This window comes from Carassius auratus, chromosome 1 (assembly GCF_003368295.1).
Source record: "Carassius auratus strain Wakin chromosome 1, ASM336829v1, whole genome shotgun sequence".
Lineage (NCBI taxonomy): Eukaryota > Metazoa > Chordata > Actinopteri > Cypriniformes > Cyprinidae > Carassius > Carassius auratus.
Genome location: NC_039243.1, coordinates 9,037,559 through 9,054,442, shown reverse-complemented (window position 1 = coordinate 9,054,442; position 16,884 = coordinate 9,037,559). Strand labels below are relative to the sequence as shown.

At 38.0% G+C, this 16,884-nt stretch overlaps 2 protein-coding genes across 2 annotated transcripts; one reads left to right on the top strand and one right to left on the bottom strand.

Annotated features, from left to right (window-relative positions):
* Positions 1 to 2,096: 2,096 nt before the first annotated feature.
* On the bottom strand, positions 2,097 to 3,822 carry LOC113107938 (small integral membrane protein 28-like). Its single transcript, XM_026271109.1, has 2 exons — positions 3,512 to 3,822; positions 2,097 to 2,793 (listed from the first exon to the last, which is right to left on the bottom strand). Exons 1-2 carry the CDS (start codon positions 3,614 to 3,616, stop codon positions 2,380 to 2,382), a joined length of 519 nt encoding a protein of 172 aa, XP_026126894.1. The 5' UTR covers positions 3,617 to 3,822; the 3' UTR covers positions 2,097 to 2,379.
* Positions 3,823 to 9,223: 5,401 nt separating this feature from the next.
* LOC113059557 (uncharacterized) lies at positions 9,224 to 16,533 on the top strand. Its single transcript, XM_026228147.1, has 6 exons — positions 9,224 to 9,272; positions 11,152 to 11,220; positions 11,621 to 13,604; positions 13,704 to 13,799; positions 14,527 to 14,643; positions 15,542 to 16,533. The coding sequence occupies exons 3-6, from the start codon at positions 11,621 to 11,623 to the stop codon at positions 15,763 to 15,765; spliced, it is 2,421 nt and encodes an 806-aa protein (XP_026083932.1). The 5' UTR covers positions 9,224 to 9,272; positions 11,152 to 11,220; the 3' UTR covers positions 15,766 to 16,533.
* The last annotated feature ends 351 nt before the right edge of the window (positions 16,534 to 16,884 follow it).

Sequence of the window (16,884 nt, the reverse complement as noted above, 5' to 3'; positions counted from 1 at the left end):
GCAGTATTGTGCTCATGAGCTTCTTTAATTCCGCTGTGCCTCTTCAGTCTGAAGTAGATAACTGAGATAAACATTTCCATGTCCATTGTGCTGCCAAAGCAAATAAAAAAAACTTTGTGGTGTGTAAGAGTTGGTGGTTGATACTGTAAAATAACTGGATGATGGTTCAGTAAGTGGTTGAGATTCTTGAGTTTAGATGTTTTACTCACCATTTTCTGTATTCAGTGGGCAATACAAATCTCCACTAGATGGCGAGCTTGTTAATGAATGGATTGTGGTGCTGAAGTATGATTATTGATTATGTTAATTGCAACAAAACACAGGCTGTATGAAATTTTAGGCTATTTAGATGGACAAATACAGTCTTAACTTTAATAAATAAATAAATTGACCAAATAACTTTAACTAGGCCTAATGTTTTGTAAAATATAGAAATTTCTTGATAAATAGGAATTCCTGATTTGTATCACGTTTTAAATGCATATTGTTATTTATTCTTATTTCAATTTACTTGCATATAGCCTACATTAAAGCGTAGCCTATTGCATGTTAATATGTCAAGTAACTGATTGTATGAAGAAATATATGCAATGTGTAAACCGCAAAAACCTCAGTGACACCAGCAGTATTTAATCTGGTCTTTATTAGAAGTTCTTCAGGAGACTACATGACTGATGGTAATGCAAAACCTGTCAGGATTGTGCTTCATATTTAAATGCAAACGAGGACTGATGCAGTCTTGCAGATATAAAAAAGGATTAGTTGTTGTCTCTAGTAATTGTGGTACATATAACACAATGTGCACCTAACTACGCAGTATTTCAAAGCACAGAGATTTACTCAAATGTCAACGTATATAAATGAATGAATTAATTAAATACATTTATGCATTTAGCAGACGCTTTTATCCAAAGCGACTTACATTGCATTCAGGCTAACAATTTTCTCCTAACATACATATAATACATCATTTCAATTCAAACCTAATATCAAGGTGATTTATTTTGTGTATGGTTTATTTTATCTTACAGTATAAAAACCCCTGCAAAGTTCAGTTCAGAATCAGTTGATGTCGTCACTATAGTGGGGCCGGGGCTAGTTGTCACACTTTTCACTCAAGTGAATATTTTTCACTTGAGGTTTATTTTGGAAAGTCAGGCACATACCTTAAAGTTTTGCCGCTGTTGTTTTAGTTTGTAGATTAGAATCAAAGTCCCTTCAAGGCAAGTCATCTCACTCGATGAAACATCAAATTCTCCAAAACTGTTCGCTATGCTTACGATTTAAATTTCATATTTTAAGTCACAGATGAAATCTGACAACAACTGTCTCATAAATGTTGTCTCTTTTGCTCAAAATGCGTTAAAAAAAGCGTATTATTCAGGCAAGACCTGCCAGTGCACACGCGCAGTTCTGAGCGCACGTTCCAAAACTCTGACCGTAGGTGTTTCTCAATGTCAAAGAAGGATCCTCGGAAGCCAGTATTTCGAGGATGCTACGTCATAGACATCCATCGTAGGACTGTTCCAATGTTGAGGATCCTCTGAATTTCAACCAAGGACTGAGTCCTTCTTTCGAAGAATATCCCATACACAGGAAAGGATGCGTATCCTATGTGTATCCTTCGTGCTCTTAAATCACCCACAATCCTATCGCCCGCAGCTTTTCTATCTAACGTTAGTTAAAAAATGCAAAAATGTCGGAGCTTTAACAGGTTTTATTTACGTTACCAAACATTTGTTATAACAGTAGTAAATATAAGTAAAGTTTGACGTTTAAATGCCAGTACAAATTACTACCGTATTGATATTGTAAATTATACAAAAACAAATGGTTAACTGAACCGGACCTGTCATTTAACAATTGGTTGCTTCATCGGCATTTCTTTTAACTAGTAAAGTTGTCCAAAGTAATTTAATGATACCATTCACAGCGTTATTCAAACGGACCTTTTCACTGACGTAATGACGCAATTACGTGCACTTGCTAGCCTGTTCCATGTGTTCTCCGAATGCGAAGAGGAGTCTCACCTAGCCTCTGAAGGAAGTGACTTGGAAGGATCAGTCCTGCCAAGGAAGTATCCTTGACATTGAGAAACGCCTTTCTTTAGTAACCAGAAGTTTTAACGGCAGCTCCATTGACGCAGTGATTGTACCGATTAGCGATTGGCTCTTTTAATCAGAAGGCGGGGCCATATTGAGCTTGCAATTTTCCCCCTTCAAAATTATACAAGTGACATGTCAAGGGTATTCTATAGATTTTGTTACAATTCACCCAACAGACCAACAAGTTCTGGAGAAGATATGTAGAAAACTGAGATAGCCCTTGTGTCATCTTCACTGTGTGACAACTAGCCCCAGTGTGTCTTTAGTGCTTCTCTCAGACAAACTTCCCGCTCGACTTGAGCTCGGGACACAGTTTGGCTTCGAGGTCTTCGGTTTCGATGTCTTTCCCGCTGCTGAGGCTGGCGGCCCGTGTGATCTTCGTCAGCGTTTCCTCGTAGGGCGGCGGGAGGTAAACCATTAGCAAAACCCCGTCAGACATGTCCGAGCTCGTGCTGTTCAGCCGCTCCGCGTTCCCGGTGAGTGACGACAGAATCTCGGCGTTGCGCTCCGGGTCCTGCAGGTCCAGCGTGATGATGTTGGTCAGTCCGAGCTTGTTCTGCCTGAACCTTCGGTAAAGAAGGACAAACACGGCACTGAACACGAGGAGCGTGACGAGCGGGAGAACGATGTGCAGGATTAGCTCCGATTTCCCGTTGTTTTCGCTCGAGAGCTCATTCCAGTGGTAACCCTATAGGGACGTAAAGGACATCATCGGTTACTTGAGCTCTTGAATGTGAACATCTGTATTTGAAGGCCTGTTAAGTCCTTCTTATCTGGGTTAAGCTGGTCTTTGAATGGTCAACACTGGAAAAGAAAATGGGTTTCACAGCTGAAAAGTTTTCGTATATAAATAAATAGTATCGATAACAATATCGATAAGTATCGGTATCGGTAAGCGGTATCGTATCGATAAAATGTAAACAATACCCATCCCTATTCACAGCTGAAAAGTGCCCCCAAACCCTTTAAAAAACAGATCAGATCAGACCAGGATGGGAGAAAAATTACAGTAACCAAATGTTTTTAGAAGTTAAATATTGCTTTTCAGCTAGATTAGATATTTTGGTCATTTAAACCCCCTTGTCAACACCAAAACACATCAAATGAGCCCTTGTGGAGATCACAACTGGAACTTCAGATCAACACAGCTTCAAAATTAAACTCAAAACATACGCCTGAGTTTGACTGCAGCTTTAATGTCGTTTGATTCCCACATGAAGTCAACGACTGAAGCCAAAACATCCTAAAAATAAAAGGTCCAGAATGGTTCTTCTATGACATCGCCACCTTTTTAGAACCTTTATTTTTAATAGTCCAACGAACTGTACTGGTCTTCTGTTAATTAATTTCCTTAACCTCATCTTGGATGATAATGACTTTCATCTTGAATGGGACAGATCACTAACCTGTAGTCGTTGCTCTGCAGTAGGCGGCGATGGGGACCCAGACACCCAGTCATCTCTTCCAGCGGGTCCAAACTTTATCCAGCTGCTGTTCAGCAATCGTCGCATTCTGCCGCTGACAGAAGAGTGTCGACTGATGAAGGAAGAGAGAGACGGGCCGGCAGCTGTCTAAAGAGCGCAGCAGGATAACAGCTGCATCTTGTGTGTGTTAAGTACTGTCTCACATGCTCGCACATGCAGATCAGTGGAAATCAGGCCAGCGGTCAGCCAATGGTGCGAGGCGAAAGAAGACCCGAAAGGCAATCATTTGGGGATTTGTGATGCGCACAGCTGGCCTATATTTAATAAACAGCAGCGAGGGATAGAGAGGATGGAGCTGTCAATCAAACAAGTTTAAGTGCTGCTGCGGTTTGCGATGGTGGCAGAAATGGGCAGGGATTTCTTTTGCATTCAGAGCAGCACGTGAACATCTAGAGATATGCTTTAGTTTTATATAGTATATACTCAAGGAGGAAAAAACACCTACATTTTATTGAGATGCCCAAATTTGTTGCATATGCTGATATTTATATGGGCAAAATTCTGAAATTCTGGTAATGTAAAGATAATTTAATTTGAATTAAAGAAATCTTTATAACAATAACAGACTATTAAATGCGTATTAATATCAGTTGTCATGATTTATCTCCCAATTCTTAGTAGGATGATATTTAATTGCCCAGTTTTATGATTAAAGGCCTGTAGTTTCAAAACATGTAATGGAATTCAATTAGTCTGGTTATTTGGAGATGTGAAATGATTGCCAGGGCATTTGAGCTGAGCTACAGTCAATCAGCGATTAAACCCTGCTCAAGCCAAAGCGGCATCATGGCCGTAGTCTCATTAAGACTAAAGCTCATTACTGATATGCCGTGGACCTCTGTCAGTACATTTGGTTTATTAATGTCTGAGCACCGGCTGCAAAACAACTCAATAAGCACTCATTCGGATTTAAAAAATTTCACATGAACACAAGCATTCTGTATTTTTTTAATGTTAAAATATCAACATTTTACTGTGTACTGTCTCCTTTAACTTATAGCTTATAAGCAGTATTGTGATGTAAGAAAGCAAGAATTTAAAAACGTGCCAATTTTCGTATCTTAAGAAACTCTTATCTACCTGATCTGAAGTTTTACCAAATTAAGCATGTCATTAAAAAAAGTAAATGGATCTATAAAGGCTTTAAATCATATGAAACCATATGAAAGAATATGTTGTGGATGTGCAACTTACGTGTGGGTTGTACAATTTGCTTCATTTTTGCCTGAAATTTTCCTTTAAGCTACAAAATGAGCACTAATGAATGAGAAATGACAACCTGGTGCTTAGATAGATGAGTTTCGGGAGCAGAACAATCCTAATATCTGGATTTATAAGGGACGGCTGGGACTGAACATTTCAGGTTTAGCAGCAGCCGTGCTTTTAATTAGAGAAATGGACATTTCTGTGTAATTTGGTCCAAATCTCTGATGCACACGTGAAGGTTTGTCTGACCATTGTTAATGAGAGTTTGCCAGACGTCATGTGGACAAAGCAATCATGCAAAAGAGGTTTATTGAATAGACACTTTAATCACATGACCATACAAAACAATTATGAGTGCTGCTGACAGCACAAAATGAATCCCACATTCATATTTCATTACTCTTACACATGAACACACAATGTTGCTCCAAAAGAAAAAATAATTGTGAAAACTGAACTTGAGTTAAAAATGATCAATAAAATAAAATAAATAAATAAAAATGTCCACAGATTAATACAAAAATAAATGCAAAATATGAATAATAATCATATTCAAAATATTGTACAAAAATAATACAACTATACCGAAAATCTAAAACAATCAAAAATAATTTAGAAAATATAATGTAAATATAAAACTAAACTAACACTACACTAACAGAGTGAATTTAATTGAAATGACAGACATAAAAACTACACTGAAATATCAAAAGCATATATATCAAACTAAGCCTGAACTGCAGCACCTTCGACTCGTGTGTTTCATGTGTCACCCAGCTTCATATTCAATGCTTATCCTAACCCGACACGTTAGCCCTTCACACACACACCGCATGAGGCTTTGCCTTGTCGGACACAAAACGGGGTCACCGCTCTCCTCCAGACCAGGCCAGACCAGTGCTGACCCACATCTGGGTGAAATAAGCTACATTCAGACAGAAAATGGCCCAATCTGCTAATAAAATGTCATTCCATGCTTTCAGTCAAATGTTTTAATGTGACAACAGCATTTCACATTGGGTTCTTTATTTCTTTTTCAAATATCAAATTCAAATAAAGAGAGAATCTGTTGAGTGAGTTCAGGGACGCAGTTATGCCCTTATAGCTGTAATATAAAGTCTCCATTTGTGTTTTCAGTCTCTCGACCTTATTTCTATAAGTACTGCGTTCTGTTACGCAACCACTTTTACTGAAGATTTGCACACACTGTCCTTAATTCTACAATATTATCTTTGTCTCTCCATGCAGATGACCTCAAGTTCATTTATCTGGATCTGCTTTGAGCGGTTTTCAGTTAAGACAAAATGGAGAGAAAGAGACAGAGATTTTATATTTTTTAAATATGTTCATTATATATATATATATATGTGTGTGTGTGTGTGTGTGTGTGTGTGTGTGTGTGTGTGTTCTGGTATTCATCACGTTGTGGGGACATGAATCTGTTTACACAGTCACGTCATGGGGACCTCTTGCGTTGTGGGGACCAAAAGTCAGGTCCCCATAAGGGAAAGCCATATAAATGATTAGAGGAGCTGTTTTGAAGGTGATGGGCGGAGTTTCAGCGATGGCCCATAACACACGTTTATCCGTGAATGTGTGAGTGTGAAGGGAGTGCTCAGCTGCGCCCCCAAACATTTCTCAGCGGTACTGCGCGCGCTTCTTCACACACACGTTATCTATATATGGTAGGCCCCGCCCACTTCCTCGTCCTCATTAGGAACGATATCAGCAGCAATATGAAAATATGCGTATTAAGTGGACACTTCACACGGACAGACGATAAGAAGACTTTACAGGAGATACCGACTCGAGGAGATTGTTTGAGATTCGAGGAGATTCTGAAGTTGTGCAGAGCAAAAAGTTAAATAAAAGGTAAGCACATTTAAAACCAATTAGGTTAATTAGATCTAAAGTCGCTAGCTAGCTAGTTAACAGTGGTGCTAATTAACTGTTGAGGCCTATGTATGGCCTGTGATATTTCTCTGTTTTTCAATTAGCGATCGCATAATCATACAATTTAAGAATCATTTTTGAGTGAAAATCTTTATCAAATATTCAGCCTGCCTGATTGCTAATGTAGCGATTCTTTGCATATTAAGTTGCTTTCTGTCTGTTTTGCTTTAGTTCTGGAAGGGGAATTATTACTTTTTTTATATTAAAGAAATGTTACATTTCTTGTTTGGTCACGGGTTCTGGAGGGGTTATTGCATTCCAAAAATTAACTATGGTTTTTTACAAAAAAAATAAATAAAATAAAACTGTTTAGATGTTACTCCAAAAAAAAAAAAAAAGTTTTTAGTATAACAAAAACCTCTCTTTTTATGTCATATTATTAATATATAATTATAATTATATATTAATCATATAATTAACTGGGCTCGTGAGAGAAATGAAGCAAAATAAAAAAGGTATGTAACGTTAGCTTTAAATGAACAAATGATTAAGGTTAATCTTCGATGTAGTAATGACAGTAGTTAAACTAAACCAGGGTTTGTATGGAGAGGTCGTCCATAAGAGTAGTCCAAATCAGCAGTTCTCAAGGCCTGGGATTATATAGGAACAGATTGTCATTTTGTGAGAGATTAGGGCCTAAATTAATGTAGTGAGTTGAGGCCCTAAACGCTAACATTGTCCTAGATTTATGTAACCTTCAGTTTTGATTTGTCACATTGATAAATGTAACATTGTAATGAACTGTTGCATTACGTAAGTACAATACAGTGTTGCATGACAATAAAGATAAAATCTGCTTAATAAACACCTTAGTTTAATTCTGCATATCTCTCCATAATCGGTGTAATTTTTTTAAATACTTTTTTATACTTATTTTATATATATATATATATATATATATATATATATATATATATATATATATATATATATATTTCCAGATTGAAATGCCACCACGAATCAGCCCTCTTAAGGATGCCATGCATCATGTTGTCACGAAGTCTGACAAAACTAAATTAGAGGTGAACTACATCAATGCGGTGAAAGGTAAGGTGGTGTCTGGTATGACTGATTTATCACTTAATAATTACGAAATATGGAACCATAACCTTGTGAGTATGGAATAGAAAATCTATGTTAATTAGGAACCAGGTTGCAGAATATTTTAAATAAGCTACTATTAATGTGTTCTGTGTGCACAATTATCACCCTTTATCTCTGCAAGATTTATTAATTAATTTTTTTGGTGAAAATGTTTTTGCTGTATCTGCAGGACGTGGATTATTTGCAAAAGGTTCCTTTTGCAAAGGAGATTTTATTGTGGAGTACAGGGGTGAGTTGATCAATTATGCAGAGCTGGAGAGGAGAAGAAAACTCTACCACCCATCCTGTGCTGTTTTTATGTTCGAGTTTAAGTGGAGAGGGAAAACATGGTGGTAAGAAGTCACATTGCACCAAAGCTATATTCCTTTTGCTAAAATAAGGCCACATTTACACTACAGGTCTTCATGACCAATTCTGATTTTGTGAATGTATCCTTTTTTTGACAACGTGCTTAGATTTTTTTTTTTTAAGAGTGACACTTATCCAGTGTGTGCATTTTAAACGGCATTTGGTGACAATCTAAAAAAAAAAACTGTTACAGTTTCAATTTCAATAGTACATTCATTGTCTTATGAAACTAGTTTGACCAGTTAACAGTTGGCTAAGGGGTAATTAGTCCTGAATTAGGCCTGAAACTGATCTGATAATATCTGAATCCATGCTCTTCATTTTCCTTATTAAACGCTGGTGACTCTTATCTGATCTGTGCCACATGGGATGAAGAAAACTGGAATTGGGTCAATTGAACCATGCAGTGTAAATGCAGCCTAAGACACTGATTTGTGTTGATGCATTATAACACTTGTATTTATCCTTTTCCCTTTTTTTTTCTCTCAAATTTTAGCATTGATGCATCTAGGGAAGATGGATCATTTGGGCGGTTAGTTAACGATGACCACCAACATCCAAATTGTAAGATGAAGAAAATCGATGTGAATGGAAAGGCACACCTGTGTTTATTTGCGCTGAAAGACATTAAAGAAGGAGAAGAAATCACATATGATTATGGGGGAGACGACTGCCCATGGAGAACCCAAGTAAGTTGCAGAAATAACTAATTTTTGGTTTTTGAAGAAATTAGAATTTGAATCTATTAGAAATATGAAAATAATTTGTAACCATTATGACTTGAGGGTCGGTGTTTTTTTATTTTATTTTTTTAAGTACATTGAATAATAGGGTCTTATGTTCTTAGACCAATTTAGGGGTTAAATGTGGGGGTTGTATGCCTGGTCTAATGGGTAAAATGTCACCCCCCCCCCCATGTTTCCATGTTGTGAAATCTTCTCATTATTGGTGTTGTCTCTTGCAGGAGAGTAGCATTGCTGCTAATAGCAGAGCAGCAGGTGACTCTGATGCTTCTCTCCAGTCACAGACTCCAGTGGATGATGCTTTTGGTCAAACCAGGTCTCCTCAACAGGTACGGTCACATTTATCAATGGAAAGTTATGTCTACTGTCAGTTTTTTCCATGTTTTTGGTGCATATTTTGATGCTTATCTGCTGTAAACTAGTTCCCTCAACAGTTTATCAACATGTGTCCAGTAGGTTAGAGGTAGTGGAATATTTGGGGCCAGTTTTGTCCTTCACAAGTAACTTTTTCTTGGTTAATTGGTGCTTTAAAATTTTCACTCACGACGTCCCCACAACACACTTTTGGTCGCTCAGTGTTGGGAGTTGAGATGTTGTGTGAGATTAGATGAATCTGGTCCCAATGAGGAACAATAAACGTTGTGTGTGAAAGGTCCCCATGAGGCCCGTTTTATTCAATATGTGTGTGTGTGTGAGCGCAGACAGAGGATGTTGGACAGGGATAAATGTTTAAAATGATGCTGATTGTCTCATTGGTCATTCAGTGTCTGCATCAGATTAGCCTCTTGTGTTTCCATGTTGTGAAATCTTCTCATTATTGGTGTTGTCTCTTGCAGGAGAGTAGCATTGCTGCTAATAGCAGAGCAGCAGGTGACTCTGATGCTTCTCTCCAGTCACAGACTCCAGTGGATGATGCTTCTCTCCAGTCACAGACTCCAGTGGATGATGCTTTTGGTCAAACCAGGTCTCCTCAACAGGTATGGTCACATTTATCAATGGAAAGTTATGTCTACTGTCAGTTTTTTCCATGTTTTTGGTGCATATTTTGATGCTTATCTGCTGTAAACTAGTTCCCTCAACAGTTTATCAACATGTGTCCAGTAGGTTAGAGGTAGTGGAATATTTGGGGCTAGTTTTGTCCTTCACAAGTAACTTTTTCTTGGTTAATTGGTGCTTTAAAATTTTCACTCACGATGTCCCCACAACACACTTTTGGTCGCTCAGTGTTGGGAGTTGAGATGTTGTGTGAGATTAGATGAATCTGGTCCCCATGAGGAACAATAAACGTTGTGTGTGAAAGGTCCCCATGAGGCCCGTTTTATTCAATATGTGTGTGTGTGTGAGCGCAGACAGAGGATGTTGGACAGGGATAAATGTTTAAAATGATGCTGATTGTCTCATTGGTCATTCAGTGTCTGCATCAGATTAGCCTCTTGTGTTTCCATGTTGTGAAATCTTCTCATTATTGGTGTTGTCTCTTGCAGGAGAGCAGCATTGCTGCTAATAGCAGAGCAGCAGGTGACTCTGATGCTTCTCTCCAGTCACAGACTCCAGTGGATGATGCTTCTCTCCAGTCACAGACTCCAGTGGATGATGCTTCTCTCCAGTCACAGACTCCAGTGGATGATGCTTCTCTCCAGTCACAGACTCCAGTGGATGATGCTTCTCTCCAGTCACAGACTCCAGTGGATGATGCTTTTGGTCAAACCAGGTCTCCTCAACAGGTATGGTCACATTTATCAATGGAAAGTTATGTCTACTGTCAGTTTTTTCCATGTTTTTGGTGCATATTTTGATGCTTATCTGCTGTAAACTAGTTCCCTCAACAGTTTATCAACATGTGTCCAGTAGGTTAGAGGTAGTGGAATATTTGGGGCCAGTTTTGTCCTTCACAAGTAACTTTTTCTTGGTTAATTGGTGCTTTAAAATTTTCACTCACGACGTCCCCACAACACACTTTTGGTCGCTCAGTGTTGGGAGTTGAGATGTTGTGTGAGATTAAATGAATCTGGTCCCAATGAGGAACAATAAACGTTGTGTGTGAAAGGTCCCCATGAAGCCCATTTTATTCAAGATGTGTGTGTGTGTGAGCGCAGACAGAGGATGTTGGACAGGGATATTTTCCACTCTTGATCTCTGGTCAACTTTTTTATTTTCATATTTCAAATGCAATAGAAATGTCAAATATTGTTTATACTTTGTTTACAGATTGCAACCCAGAACCACAGTGAAAATGAGATTTTTGTGCCAAAACTGAGACGGACTAAAAGTGTCATAGTAAGTTTAAGTCACAACAAGAGACGTGGTCTTTTTTTTTTTTTTTTTTTTCATTCCTAAGATCATTCTCCTCATCAGTAATTTATGTAATATTAATATATTCTCATGTGATATTGACTGCAAAGTATCAGAGAATTATTCAATTTTATTTTACTTTAAGACCAAAATGATCAGTTTTTTTTTTTTTTTTTGTCAGAACAACTGTTCATAACTTTTGCACTGAGAACTTTATTATAACATGGTAAGAAGCAGCAAATCATCACATGTGACTTGCAAAATTGAGAAAAAAAAAAAACTCAACAGATTAACAGAGACACATTAAATTGGCTACTATTGTCAAAATCAAATGATCAATTAATTGCAGCAGTTCTACCCATTTCTTTCTTTATTTTATTTTTAGATGAAAGATACAAATCTTGAAGATTCTGATGAGCTCTTTGATTCTACACCAGAGAGTTCCGATGATTATGTTCCAGATACCACTTCTGAAAGTGAAAGTGATGTTAGCCTTACACTAAACCAGGCAAAACGTCGGCTTCTTGATGAACTGGATATTGATCAGTCTGGCTCAGTGAGTTGCCCTGATTGTGACACCACAACGTCAGACAAAATGCACAATGTTGCGTCTGAAGCATCTGGAACAGGAGAAGAACCCAGTTCAAGTCAGAACACAACAGACGGAATAGTTGTTAGTGCATACCAAAAAAGAGATGGTGCTAGAGTGTACAACAAGAGACATTACTGCTTGTACTGCAGTAAACCCTATGCTAAGATGGCAAGGCATCTAGAAAGTTCACATGAAAATAAGTCTGATGTGGCTAGAGCTCTAAGCTTTCCAAAGGGTTCAAAGGAGAGGAAAAACCAGCTTGATTATATTCGCAACAGAGGAAACTATGCTCACAATGCAGCTGTTATGGAGTCAGGAAAGGGCGAACTAGTGCCATTTAAACGACCACGTAAAGAAGTGCAGGGAGAAGATTTCATGCATTGTGCATACTGTCAAGGACTTTTTACAAGAAAGGTCCTGTGGAGACACATGCGTACTTGTAGACTTCAACCACAATCAGACCCTCCCAAACCAGGAAAAAACCGTGTTCAGTCCATGTGTACCTACACAGGGCCTGTGCCTTCAAACATGACCAAACAACTGTGGGGAGTAATCAGTGCCATGAATCCTGACCCAATCACAGATATAATAAAAAATGACAGAGTAATTACTGATATTGGGCAGCACTTGTTGAACAAAGGTGGGCTATCAGATAAGAATAAACAATGTGTGCGGGAGAAGATGCGAGAACTGGGAAGATTGATTCACAATGCCAGGAAAGTCACCTCCTTAAAAACACTGGAAGATTGTGTAAATCCAAAGAAGTACATGGAGACCGTCAAAGCTGTTAAGTATACATGTGGGTATGACAGTGAAACTGACAAATTCTTGATTCCATCTCTTGCTAACAAGCTTGGGAATTCCCTGGTTAAAGTATGCAAACTCTTGAAAGCTCAGGGCTTAATCTCCAATGACAAACAGCTTGTGAAGAATGCCAGTGAGTTTCAAGAAGTCCATGCGAATAAGTGGAACGAGATGATTTCTGCTACAGCATTGAGGAATATCAGGGAAGCAAAGTGGAATGTGCCCACGCTCATGCCCTTTACTGAAGACGTACAAAAACTGCATACTTTTCTCAGTCAAGTGCAAGATGAGTGGTTCAACCTGCTCTCTGAAAGTCCATCTACTAAAGCCTGGATGGAGCTGGCCAAGGTGTGTCTAGCTCAGATGATTCTCTTTAATCGGCGGAGAGAAGGAGAGGTGGCGAGCATGCCTTTGTCTGTGTTTTTATCAAGAGACACTTCTGATCCACATGAGGATGTGGACTGGGCTCTCTCCGAAGTGGAGAAGAAACTCTGCAGACACTTCACAAGGGTTATCACCAGGGGAAAGCGTGGTCGGCCAGTTCCAGTCCTTCTGACTCCAAAAATGCTGTGTTCCTTAGAACTCCTTGTTAAGCAGAGAGAGGCGTGTGGGGTTTTAAAAGACAATGCCTATATGTTTGCTAGACCAGAAGCCATGACACATTTCCGAGGGTCAGACTGCCTCCGTGGCTTTGCAAAGGCTTGTGGTGCAAAGTGTCCCAAGGCACTGACATCTACCAGGCTGCGTAAGCATGCCGCGACCCTTTCAACAGTGCTGAACATGACCGACACCGAGATGGACCAGCTGGCAAACTTTCTCGGGCACGACATCAGAATCCATCGTGAGTTCTATCGACTCCCTGAGAAGACCCTGCAACTAGCCAAGATCAGCAAAGTTTTAATGGCTCTTGAGCAAGGAAGATTAGCTGAGTTCCATGGCAAGAACTTGGATGAAATTGGGATAGATCCTGATGGTTTGTTAATTTAATAGATTTTTTTTTAACCATCTATTCCTATACCAAGTTTGCAAACCATTATATACCACTGTAAAGCTGTATTTTGTACTTCCACAGAAAAAGTAGTTGACTGTGATGAGGAAGAACAAGTTAATGACTGTGATGAGGAAGACCAGAGCATACAAGAGGGACCCTGTTCATCTACTGTTGACGGTTTGTATTACTGTCAAAATACACCATTACATTTTGTAGTTATTGATTGTTATCAGTCAAGTGACTTGTGAAGACCTGATGGGCAAACACATTGTTCCAGCACAGAAGATGATTCAGTACACTAAACAAGTATTTATTTTTTGTCAAAACTACTGTCAAATGCCTCCAAGCTATTCTTCAACATTATCATTTTATTACATATGATTAAGTATGAATATAAATTTATCTATTTTATTATCAACATGTTTTATTGTAAACTTTTTGTTTTTGAGGAACTTAATACTATAAAATTAAGGGTTCATAAGAGAAAGTTACATTTATTATGTAAAGCTAGCTGATCCACTCTCTTCTGTTGGGTGGGTCGAGGCACAAAACGAATTGTGACATGATTCCTTTTTGACTAAAATAAAACGAAGTACTCTGTTTAAAGAGTTTGAGCTTATTTTTTCTAAAATGTTTCTTGAAAAGACATGATGTAGATTGTAGTTCAGCTATACTTGCAATGATTAAAACAACTGCACACTTTAGCGTTAATTTCACTTACGGTATCTACTGTATAATCATGATTAAAATCATGAGTTGGACAATAGCACCCATCACTTGTGCATTGTCAGAATTTTATAGCACATTTACTACTATTTTATATATATATATATATATATATATATATATATATATATTACTTCTCTTTCTGAAAATGTTGAACTTTGATTATTTTCCATCAAAGCTTCAGCCGAGGTGGCACTTCCTGCTACCGAGAGGAATATGTCACACAAGAGAGGCAAACCATCATCAGAAGTGCCGATGTCTTCAGGAGCCAGTGCTATGAGACCACCTTGCAAAGGTGAACTCTTTACATATTTCTCTTTGGTACGTCTGTTGTTTTCTGTAGGATTAAATTCAACTAGAATTGGCTAAACGTTGCAGTAGCAGCCACATGGTAAAAAAGAATGCTCATTTTAATCACTAAGCTTATATCTGTTTGTCATTTTATCCCTGAGAAATTCTAAATTCATGCCTCTGTCATTTAAAAGCCACCAGTTACCCTACACTGAAAAAAAACAAGAGGTAAATTTACTTAATTTTTATTTGGCAAGTTTTTGCACAATCATTTTTCAAGTAAATTTAACACATTTGGAAATTAAGTAAATCTACGTAAGTAAAAAAAAAAAAAATGCATTGCATATTGTCTCTAGAGAGGGTCATAGATCCTTCTGAAATTCATAAATGCACCGTATCTGGCAAGAATATCAATCTCTCTCTCTCTCTCTCTCTCTCTCTCTCTCTCTCTCTCTCTCGACAATTCAAAAAATGACTACAGACATCGTGTTATATCTTATGTATTTAGTCACAAATTTCTGACCTAATTCTAGTTAAAGTACCCCTTTTATGCTTACTCAGGTATGACCTTTTTATGTAGTGTGTAATATAAAAGATCAAATGTAAAAAGGTCAAAGTTCAGGACAAATTAAATTAGTCTCCCAAAAGGAAGAAACGAGTCCTGCGTAATTCCAGACTTCAGGTTTTCATTGGCTGTGTGCGAATGTGTAATTTGACCTACTCTCAAACAGCGGTAGAACCGACAACAGACTGGGACATCTGACCAATCAGAACAGAGTCGAGCTTCGATAAAGGAGGGTTTAGAGAGAGATCGAATCCTTGAATGAATTCAGAATTCAGAACTTCAGATTTGAATTCCAGCATACACTCTTAATCATTTCTTATTTTCTGATCACTTTAAGGTAAAAGTAGCCAGAAGAAAGCTCCCTGGCAGCAGGCAGAGGTGCAGGCGGTGGAAAGGCACCTGAAGTCATTCATCATATCTGGCACTGTACCAGCAAAGAGTGACTGTGAGAAATGCTTGAAAGCTGAACCACAAGCTCTGAGGAACCGCGATTGGAAGACAGTAAAATTTTATGTTTATAATCGCATTACAGCTTTCAAAAAGAAATTGCAGTGCAGATAATACTGTAAAGATGCAACTATCTGGCATGGCAAGTTTTGTTAAAGTTAAAGCCACAGCAGCACTTAAAGAAATAGAATAACTTAAACCGTTAAACCAGTGCAAGGCCACACGCTGAAAGCATTGGTCTAACAAAAGTTGAAATCCATGTTTGTGAAAGGAAGCATGGTGAGAGTTTATATATATTTTTTTTTTACATTTAGTATAACAGGACTTTTGAGGTTTTGTTTTGAGGTTTGACTTAGAGTTATGTGAAATTTAACTAAATAAAAGTTGAATTCAGTCATTTTAATCTGAATTATTGTCTTGAAGTTCAAGTAGTAGTAGGTTTATTGTATTGATAAGTATCCAGTGAGTAGTAGCTGATGTGGGGTGGTTGGCTGGGGCTAAACACTACTTTAAAATAATTTAAAGAAAGAATAGTTCGAAGTGGAAAGGTTTAAATGTTTGACTTGTGGGTATGATATGAGTTGGAACATATACAGGCAATCATTCACTATGCTAAATCCTTTGTATTCACATGTGCAAAATGCAACTTCGAGTCGTCCTAACTGAAGATAACTTGCACTGAAGGATTTGTAAAACATGTCAGTGCCATTGTTTTGTCTCAAAATGCAAACCAGTAATGTTTTTTTCTAAGGCATTTTAATAGAAGCTGTTTCTATACCCAGAGGTGGGTAGTAACGAGTTACATTTACTTCGTTACATTTACTTGAGTAATTTTTGGGGGTAACTAATACTTTTCGGAGTATATTTAAAGACTTTATACTCTTGCTTGAGTAAATTTTTTTGGGAAAAATCTGTGCTTTTACTTCGTTACTGTGGGTGAAGCTCCTCTCGTTACTTTATCTTAATGCAATAAATGTTGTAAATGCTTCAGTTTATTCCAAACGCGCCGTCTACTTTTCTCTGGATGGAGATCCTTATTAGATGAACACCGCGTGTGCTGTCTACTGTTTAACAGGTAATAACTTGGGCTACATTCGATTACAGTAGCCTACACGATACCACTGTGACATTAGTTTGATGTACGTGTGTGGCTTATAACAGAGGGGAGTCAAGTTGAATGCAGCTTCCAAAAGACAAAAAAATAGCTGATTAAGATTTTATTAATTGTAATAC